This window comes from Montipora foliosa, chromosome 2, assembly GCF_036669935.1.
Source record: "Montipora foliosa isolate CH-2021 chromosome 2, ASM3666993v2, whole genome shotgun sequence".
Classification (NCBI taxonomy): Eukaryota; Metazoa; Cnidaria; class Anthozoa; order Scleractinia; family Acroporidae; genus Montipora; species Montipora foliosa.
The window spans coordinates 31,292,425-31,302,812 of NC_090870.1; the positions used below are offsets into that span (position 1 = coordinate 31,292,425).

General features: G+C 38.7%; 1 protein-coding gene across 1 annotated transcript; it reads right to left on the reverse strand.

The window, feature by feature from the left end:
- Positions 1–5,920: 5,920 nt before the first annotated feature.
- On the reverse strand, positions 5,921–6,835 carry LOC137991499 (uncharacterized). The gene has a single exon (XM_068836577.1). The coding sequence runs from the start codon at positions 6,833–6,835 to the stop codon at positions 5,921–5,923; it is 915 nt and encodes a 304-aa protein (XP_068692678.1).
- Positions 6,836–10,388: the final 3,553 nt, after the last annotated feature.

Consider the following 10,388-nt stretch of genomic DNA (forward strand, 5'->3'; position numbering starts at 1 on the left):
CTGTCTGTGCAATCTTTCAGTCAAGCTCCAAGCGGCGAAAAACCGTCTGATTTCCCAAAAACAGTTTCACTTCTCCAAGTCCAGAATCAATTCATAAAAGCTTCCACCCCACAATTTTTTCTCCTCGAAATCTTGTGACCAGCATGAGAGCTTGACTGAAGGTTGCATGTTTTCAAACAAGAGGGCCTAGCAGAATAAGAATAATTTAGTTGAAGCAAAATTGGTTGTCCCAGTTTCCCAAATTCAAGTGAATGACAGGTCGATTTTATATGTAGCCTTAGTAACTTGAAATAACATCACCTCAATCATTTGAGCCAGTGATTGCTTTATTGAGCCAGTTAAATTGACAGCACATATACAAAACAAATGCAAATGTTTATTCTTACTTGGAACAACGGCAATTTTTTGCATGAAGTGAAATTTAAAAAATCTTTGCATAATTATCTACAATGGCCGCAGATGCTTGGCCTTCCAATGGAAGCATGAAATTTCCAGTTTTGAACCGTGCAAACGAGAGCCCATTGGCTCACAAATGTTGTTTCAAGCTTGAGTGTTCATGCACTCTTTTCAGTGATTAGGAAGCATATGAAATATATTAAATTAAACAGTGGTTGAGACCATAAGGTCTTTGTTGTCATTTATTCTTTGTAATTGACCGAATGCATAAATGGCGACCAAAAATGCATTCTTTTGTTTATGTGCTAATGAGACTCACTAGCCTCGTTCTCAAGCAACATTTCTTTTGTATTTTGTCCATGCAATCGAGGCTAGTGAGGCTAATTAGCACATAAACAAAAGAATATTTTTTGGCTGCCATTTATGCATTCGGTCTATGAACCGATTCAAAACTTTCTGATACACAGAGTAGGGTTACAATCAAAGGACTTGATTCTCGATAAAAAATAAAACAAGGCAATAAATACTCAGATACTCCCTGATTGATAAATAATTTTACTCTATAAAAGTTATTGTATGTACAGCTACCAAACATGAGAGAGATCATGCAAGGTTGAAATCTTAATGAGAGACTTGATGGACTTTGGTTTTATTCCACATATGAACAAACAAATGAAATGAAAATAATACCACCACAGTTTCAATTATTAGGAGAAAGGCAAGAGATAAGAAACTTAATACTTGTGTCCTGTAACTATGGTAACAGGAATTTCTGAGCAAGAAAAAAAAATTCCTCACCTTAATATTGTGAGGAATGATAATTTTCAATAATTAGCTTTCTAGTTGTTGCTTTGGGAAGGTTAATTCTGAATGAAGAGTGCTTCATGTGTTTTGCACAGACACTAGCAGTTGAATAATGTTGTTCACACCTTAATGATACTGTACATTTAAGGTGGATGCCTTACAGGACCCTGTTTTACACAAGAAAGTCCCTGTTATCAACAGGAAATTTGGATTGATTGTTAAATTTCAGTTGCCTTTTCTTGTCATTTATCTAAATGGAAAATAGGCTGTTCTGTTCCCCAACTCCAAACATCTGCACAATAGATAAGGATTCATGAGTGCCTAGTGAAAGGCTAACAAGTATTAGTGGTTTGGTTCCTTCCGAAAAAGGTGTGTCTCTCCTGGCAGCCATAAATAATATTTACAATAATAATAATATTTATTCTAATTAACAATTATTGCAATATAAGTAAATGAAGAAAGACAGAAACACATTGGCTGGCTAGAATTATTTATCGGTTGTTTTCAATCTAATGAAGGATGATGACGGTAATAATCTGTCTTTATTAATCTACTTGTATACTTAAACAATAACACAACAATAATACTCAATATCTATAAAAAGTAAAGGGAGGAGTCAAGCACTGTTACAGTCAAGCTATGCAGTTGCATGTTTGCAGTGATGCATTTTGAGAAAAATCTAAATGTATGGCTGAAATATGTTTCTGCAGGAACTAAGAATTTCAGAACTCTCAGTCTGAGGAATAAACAGTACAGCGGACAGAGCTTGACTGTAACGTGACAAGGTCCCTTTACTTATAATTATAGATATGGATTACCCTCCCCCGAATAAAATTCATGAGCCCTGTCCCATTCCCCTATGTACAATCCTCCCACGTGCTGTACCCTGGATGACCCCCCTATATCCACCCCTAGCGCCCCGATTTGCGCCCCTAGCCCCCCGATTTCCCCCCCTCACCCTATTTACATTCTTTGGTTTGGTGGGGCACTGAGCCCTGATGTGCCCCTGTCCCCCACGTCGCCAGCACCCTGAAAAAGAGAGAAAAAAGAATAGCCATCGTATTGGCATGTAAAATGTTAATTGTGAACCGTTATAAGGTCATTGACCGTCGGCTGGTTCACTTTGCAAGTGAAGCTATGATCTTCGCAGTCAAGTTGTAACGTTTAGATGATATATGAAATAGACCATAGCTTCACTTTATAAGTTGTTATGTGTAAATAAAAAGAATGTTCTATGCTCACTTGTGTACGGGTGTGGCTCCTTGGAGGGATCCTTTGCTGGGTCATTTCCATCAGCCTTTTCTAGAAAACAGACTGCAGACGTGCAGACTGTACATACATGCATACGTTTACGTAATTAAGCAAGTCAAACAGAAGTTGGCATTGTTACTGTTACGATGAAAAGCAAATGACAAATGATAGTAACTAGTTCAGTAAAGTAACAAGAAAACGAATTTGTACCATTTCCTTTTTCTGGGATACTGGTGTCATCACCCAAGGGTTCGGTGTTTCCCTCCTGAGGGGACAACTCGTCTTGTGCTGTTTATAGAAGAAACAAAACAGTTTAGAAAGAGCAATAACGGAATAATGTTATTGTCTTCATTACATGGACTTTATTGTATATGCTTGAACCAGGCAAGCTTATCGCACACAGACAAAGAATTGTATGGCATGACGTTCTCTCCCCATAACAAGGCACTTCGAGGGGCCAATAAAAGCCTGTGCATATAGTAACTAGTTCAGTAATGTAATAAGGAAATGAATTTGTACCATTTACTTTTTCTGGGATACTGGTGTCATCACCCAAGGGTTGTGTGTTCTCCTCTTGAGGGGATAACTCGTCGTGTGCTGTTTATAGAAAAAACAAAACAGTTAAGAAAGTTAAGTTAAGCAAGTGAAACAGAAGTTGGCTTGTTACTGTTACGATGAAAAGCAAATGAGAAATGATAGTAACTACAATCAGTGGCAAAAGTAGTTGGGACGCTAGTGTCAGAATGGGCCTGAAAACCTCTCAGACGTCAGGAACTAAGCATAACTGTCAAAATTCCACTGAAAACTTCAAAAGAAAACTCCCCCCCTCCCCCCAATCAATGTTGAAATAGACAAAGAAATGTATGTTCACTATTGGCAACATTGTTCTGGGGGGGAGGGGGCAATTTTTCAAACTCAGTAAGAAAACCAACTTCAAATGGTGAGTGTCCCAAGACTTTTTCCACTGGTTGTCTATAACCACTAAAAGGTCATTCATATCATCAGCTTACATAATGCTTTGAAATGAACTCATTTGGAGCAATATAAGGATATTATGGTCTATATAGTAACATTGTGACCTTGTGGAGTAGTAGTGAATAAGTGGGGGGCTGTGCTCATATAGCAATAATACCGTCAGGGGAGGGGTACGGGTTATTACTTAATATCACGCATCTTTTGAAATAATGGCGAATACTTGTTCTCTTGGATGTTGTAAAGACTTTGGCATTACAATTGCCGTGTGTTCGTCTGAAAAGTCGAGGAAATTGTTTATATTTATAGTATTAAATAGTTCAATGGTATACTATGTGAGTCAACACATGTAATTATTTTAAACAGTCATGGTGTCTGTCTCTGTAAACACGTCTTTGCAGAGCAAAGATCAACGATTAATATATCTCATGACATACAGTCGGGCTGACACAAGTCGTTTTCCCTCGAGATCCAGTTTTTCTGAAGCTGTTTTGGAAGGTTGGGAAAACTGCGGAGTGAGGGTTTTGCATTGGGTTGTATCTTTAGAGTCACATGCTGATACCGATAATTCTGTATCCAACGAAATCAACAACTCGTACCATTATCACATGGCGGTGAAACTAAGTAAATGCAAACGTTGGCTTCAAGTAAGGAAGTTCTTAGACGAAAGGTACGGAATAAAGGTTTCTTTCAGTGATATCCACAACACCTACTATACTGCATATCGCTATGTTACCAAAGAAGATAGTGAGGCGTTGCATTCCTCAAACCATCCAGATTTGCAGGAAGTTCCCAGAACGGAGAGAGCAGTAGTGTGTAAGAAGAGCAAACGGAAGCTCTCTGAAAGAGGAAAGAAGAACAAAAAATCACCTCGAAAACGTCTTGCAGTTTACGATGTTACTCAGGTAATTCAACAAAAAAAGATCAAATCTCGATTAGAGCTTTTATGTCTAGCCGTTGAACAACAACGCGAAGGGAAGACTGAGTTAGCTGAGTTCATTGCTAATAGAGGAAACAGGGTAGTAGATGAGGCCTTGTCACTCACCCTAGATTTCTCTCAAGCAGAGGAGAAGTTTGCGCGTTCTAAGAAAACACGTATCGAAATATTGGAGGAATGTCAGCAGCAGCAATGTAGCGAGGGTTGCGGGGGGAAATGGATTGTTGCTGCTGAGAGGCTGTTAGGTGCCCATGGTATCATAGTGAATGCCTTTTGTAATGCAATTTACACTGCTCTAAAAGAAGGTTGGGGAAAATACCGTAATGTTTACATTTACGGACCAGCAAACACGGGTAAAACATTCATTTTATCTCCATTAAAGATTTTTCATGCTTTCTGCAATCCTGCAACAGGTTCGTTTGCATGGATGGGGCCCAGGATGCAGAGATAATTTTTCTCAACGATTTTCGTTGGAATCCAGCAATAATAGCTTGGGCAGACTTCCTTGAAGCGCTTGAGGGTGACTTCGTGCATCTTCCTGCCCCTAAAACATTTTGTAAACAGTACATCGAGTTAAGTAACGATACTCCTTTCTTTGCTACTGCCGATGCTCCACTTGCGCTTGTTAAAGGGGCAATCATTGATCGCGCGAACACACAGATGATGGAAGTTCGCTGCCCTTTGTTCCATTTCAGATGGAGCAAGAGAATTTAGTTCCTTGTGCAAGCTGCTTTGCCAGATTTATTTTGACAAGCAAGTAATTGGTGTTCATCTTTGTGCGATCTCCCTTTGTTTACAAGAGACGGTTGAGGTCATGACGTCAAAGTCACACTACTTGGTAAGAGAAGCCACAGTACTCGGTTGAAAACGGCTTGTCTACCTGAACTTATCTGATGTATTGGAACCACGAAAGTAAATATGTAATCTCAACGTAACATTTTATTGTTTTTTATACCTTTTTTTAAAAGTGGCAACTTCAAAGTGGTTTTTCAACAGTACTCGGGAACCTTTATGGTAAAGTAAATAATGCCTTATATTATTTCTGTAGAACGGGAGTGAGTATTGTTGAAAATTCACCTTCAAATGCAAAACATGTGAACTTGAAACATAATTTGGAGAAAAAATTGATTGATAATTACATGCCTTGCATGGCATAAGTATAATGTAAACCGTTTAGGAAATACAAGCAATAACAGCTCGTGACACTGTGCGTTATTTTGGCGAGAACTGTTGCTGCCTAATGAAATGTAAACCAGCTGGTACATGTTGTTTAATTAACCAGTTTCAGTGTACTGAAAAAATTCCCTTTAGCTTTCTTGTACACATATTTTATTATTGTTGACATTGTCCGTTCATTGCTACAGTTTACAATATTGAAATAGTCACGCTAGTACTTTGTTCTGTACCCCTTGGAACCCAATACAGCTTCAATACGTTTTGGCATGCTCTCTATAGTTTTGTCAATCAACTTGACCTCGATTTTAGCAAACATATCAAGTACTCTGTTTTTGAAATCTTCAAATGTTTCTTTTCTTATTTGGCATGATACTGCTTCCTCAGCTAAACTCTTTTTAACATGAGAAATATTTTCAATAGGATTGAGATCTGGTGAACGAGGCAGAATTTTATGGTGTTCAGCTTCTGTTCCATAGCTCTAACTGAAGCTTTGCAGTTTTGCGAGGGATCATTATCCATTAAAAATAAACTTCTTCCATTTCTTTTTGGTCCTGCTTGAGTAAAGCATGAATTAAAATTGTCTTTTATAAACTGAGAAAAAAAAACAGCATTCATTTTCTCGAATATTTCCTTCAAAATAATGCCTTTTCCATATGCAATTGCCACCAGTATATGAAGTCTCCGTCCTCCTGCAAGACTGTTAGACCCTTTTGCAGTAACCTGAAGTCCCTCACCTTTCTTTCGCCAAACTCTTGCCTTTGGTGAGCTTGCATCACACATGGGATTTTCTTTGTGAATGAAAGAAACTGCGTCCAAGTAAAATGCGATATCTTCTTTCCAAAAGTTAGGATACTCTAACAAATGGCGTTTCATTTCCCTGGCGTATTTTATACGTTTCTTACGATCCTCAGCAGTCACTAGCCCTTTTTGTCTGGCCTGAAGAAAATGATAGCCGCGCTCACGAAGAAATCGGTAAAATGTGCTCTTACTTGCCATTGTCATATTCAGTCCACTCTCTTTAACCAACTCTTTCAAGGTAAAGTTGTCATTAGTAGCCCTTATTTTCTTGAAAGTACGAATAAGCATACATTTATGTCTTTCTTGTAATTTCTTGGGCCTTCCCATCTTTGAAAGTACACTTCGTTTTCTCGCCAACGGAGCGCATCTAACTATGCGTTGTGCAGAACTTTTGGATATTCTGCACTTCGCGGCTATCTGTTCATAAGACAAGTTACATTCTCTTCTCAAACACACTGCTAAAGCCTTCTGCTCAACACTGATTGTTTTCCTGAAAACCATTTTTGACAAAGTGATTATTTAAGAAATATAACGTTTGCTGTCTAATTTCGTAACAAATTTAAACTCTAAGGTACGTGCGTTACATTAGAGCTTGTGATTCATGAATTTTCTTGAAAACTCAATGCCATGTAAATTATCTCCCTCAAGCTCGTTTGCGAAAAGAAACAACAATCCCTTTGAACATGACAAAAAAATGTTTAACTTACGTTACACATGGTTTTCTACCATTGAGAAACTTTATGAACAAGTACACAGCCAAAAGAAGTGCCCATGCATTACACACAGTGGCTCTCACTTTACTGACCCTTGTTAGTAGAAACAGCCAATCAGTGGCAAAAGTAGTTGGGACGCTAGTGTCAGAATGGGCCTGAAAACCTCTCAGACGTCAGGAACTAAGCATAACTGTCAAAATTCCACTGAAAACTTTAAAAGAAAACTCCCCCCCTCCCCCCAATCAATGTTGAAATAGACAAAGAAATGTATGTTCACTATTGGCAACATTTTTCTGGGGGGAGGGGGCAATTTTTCAAACTCAGTAAGAAAACCAACTTCAAATGGTGAGTGTCCCAAGACTTTTGCCACTGATTGTAGTTCAGTAATCTAGTAATAAGGAAACGAATTTGTACCATTTTCTTTTTCTGGGATACTGGTTTCATCACCCAAGGGTTGGGTGTTCCCCTCCTGAGGAGACAACTCGTCGTGTGCTGTTTATAGAAGAAACAAAAAAGTTTAGAAAGAGCAAGAAAGGAATAATGTTTTTGTCTTCATTACATAGACTTAATCGCACATGCTTGATCCAGGCAAGGTTATCGCACACAGAGAAAGAATTGTATGGCATGATGTTCTCTCCCCGTAACGAGGCACTTCGAGGGGCCAATAAAAGCCTGTGCATTCAAAATTAATGCATCAGATTTTCCCTCATGATTAATAAACCTATTTTTTTGACACTAGGTTTGTAGTAGGTTCAAATTTGTCAACTGAAGAACAAGAACAACCTCATCACTTAAACTATCTATGCCATAAAAGGCAGTTTCCTTATTATCTAGTATACATTGCGGAATATCATCATGAGATATAGTGAAATGATGGACCCCAATGTTAACAATTGAAATAGTTTCAGAAGATGTACCTTTGCATTGCTGCAAGAATAATAAATTATAATATTATTTACATATGAGCTACTGCTCATGCTCATATGAAGATGGTTCAGTGAAATGCACATGACAAGAAACATTGTTACTTCTAATATCAAGGGCTTACATGTGGCATCTGGTGGTGGTTGTAGTAAACAAAGAAAAAAAGATTGATATTATTAGTATAATTACATGAAATGAACAGACTTTTTTCCAGTCATACAAGCATAAATTATTTATTATTCGTACTAATCAAATTTGAAGGTAAGAAGCTATTCAAAGCTCACATACCTGTGACGGACACAATTTCTTGAGGGTCACTTTCATTCCCTGGAAGTAATGAGAAGGGAAAAGTTAGCTTTTCACATCCTTGACTAAATGAAAATGTAACTTATTAATGTGCATCAAACTATTTATGGACATCATTGGAGAATGTTTTGTTTCCTTGTGTTCAGTTTGCAGAGAATTTTATTGTTCATAGCTTGCAAATCACTCTTCACAAAAAGCAAATGGTAATCCCCGATTTCGTATTTGAAATAGAAAAGCATTTAAATACCAGATAAAGGCCGTTCTGACATGGATGTTTTGTTGCCATGGTAACCTGTTGGGCCAAGTCAATGACTGCATCTGGTTGAGCGATTATTGCAGAACCCCAGGCCTTTAGTATCACAAGACAACAGCGTTAGAGGGTTAATTTCATCATAAATAAGACATTCATTCTCTTACTGATTTGCTGATTTGAGCCACCTTAAAGTTGTCGTTAATGAGGCCCTACCAGGGACGGGCTGGGGCGTGTCCTTCTTTCATTAAAACAATTGCTTGTGTTCCCTTGAACCCAAAATTACTTTTTGATCCCTTAAATTGTATGAAGTTCCCTTGTTTCCTAAGATATGTTGTCGTCCTTCTCCGCTTCCCCAGTTCCCCAGTTCAAATGAGCTTCGTCAGTGAAACCCCTGGCAGGGCGGTAATGTGCCCCAAAAAGGCAAGTGATTTGCGTTTTCCCTCACTTGGAGATCATTCAGATTGACATTATTATTAAAATCAGCTCAAGTACACGAAATAGCGCGTTCTATCGAGTGGCAAGTTTGGGGGATTTGGAAATGTACTGGAGTGAACAAAAAAGTCTCACCGCGTTGAGAGATGCTACTGTTCGACAACGTACCAAATCGTGTCGCTGACTTGACTGAATCTAACGAACAGTTTACGGTGGGAAAAGACAGGAAAGAAAGAACCCACATTAAGAGCATTTCAACTACACTTTTCTTACTTACTAGATTCCATCTTTTGGATGTTAGCACTTGCCTGACTTGCCTCTAGCTATATTCCCGATGTGTTTTTAAAATTCCGCTGCCTGTCGTTTCCTCCAATCGCTTCCCTCGTACACAGACATAATCTTCGTCTGTTTGGGAGAGAGGTTTTTGTGTCGGAATTGAAATTTCTGTTTTTTTCCACAAAAAAACTCGCTTTGGTGCCACGTCCCAGGCCTTGCAACGAACAAACCAGTTCCCAGGCATCCCCTCCCCAAGGAATAAAGAGTAATGGCTGACCTGGCATGTTTAAAGAGGCTTTTGAGAGAAACCTTGATTCAGATGAAGATCTATGAAGGTATTTTCATATCAACTGCATTCGTGTGGCTCTTAAGTTCAGCTCAATCTGGCTGCTAAGAGAAAATGCCATTCCTTCGCGGAATTTTAGGCTAAATAGAGTTGAGTACATCTTGTATTTATTTGTAAAGCTTCATGCGTGTAGCATTTGCTACGCCATCCAATCATTCCCTTTTATTTTAATTGGTTTTTACTTTAGGGGAAGTTCATTATTAGACTTTTCCGTTTTTTGGCGGAACGAACTTGCTTGTCTTATGAGTGCATTTGTAATGTTTTTCCTGCGAAACTGGTGCGTTGTCCCAATATCAACACAGCTGACAAGAACCCAAAGACAATTTAGCTTGGCATTTATGCTTAACAGTACCGTCTCGCATAAGCTAGGAGTTAAGGGCCATATTTCATTGCATGTCATAGTTTGCTGTTATTAATGAGCCCAGAAATATAGGGTTATCCGGGCTGTTTGTGTCATAGAGAGAGCCTTGACCTTGAATTCTTTTGAATAGAGGCCGTTAATATCAAAATTTCCTCGGCGAATGAGCGCTTCAACGTTATTGTTTAGTTTAGTACAAGCGCACTGTCTTGACTGGTTTCAAACCTTACTGTGACCTTCAGCAGTGGGCTTGGAATGCCTTAATAAGTGCCTAGGGTCTGTTGACGAGCTCATGACGTCATAGAGAGAGCCTTGACCTTGAATTCTTTTGAATAGAGGCTGTTAATATCGAAATTTCCTCGGCAAATGAGCGCTTCAACGTTATTGCTTAGTTTAGTACAAGCGCACTGTCTTGACTAGTTTCAAACCTTAATGTGACCTTCACC

What these genes read in the sequence shown, in the direction of transcription:
- LOC137991499 (XM_068836577.1), bottom strand. Translation starts at nt 6,835, where the DNA reads ATGGTTTTCAGGAAAACAATCAGTGTTGAGCAGAAGGCTTTAGCAGTG.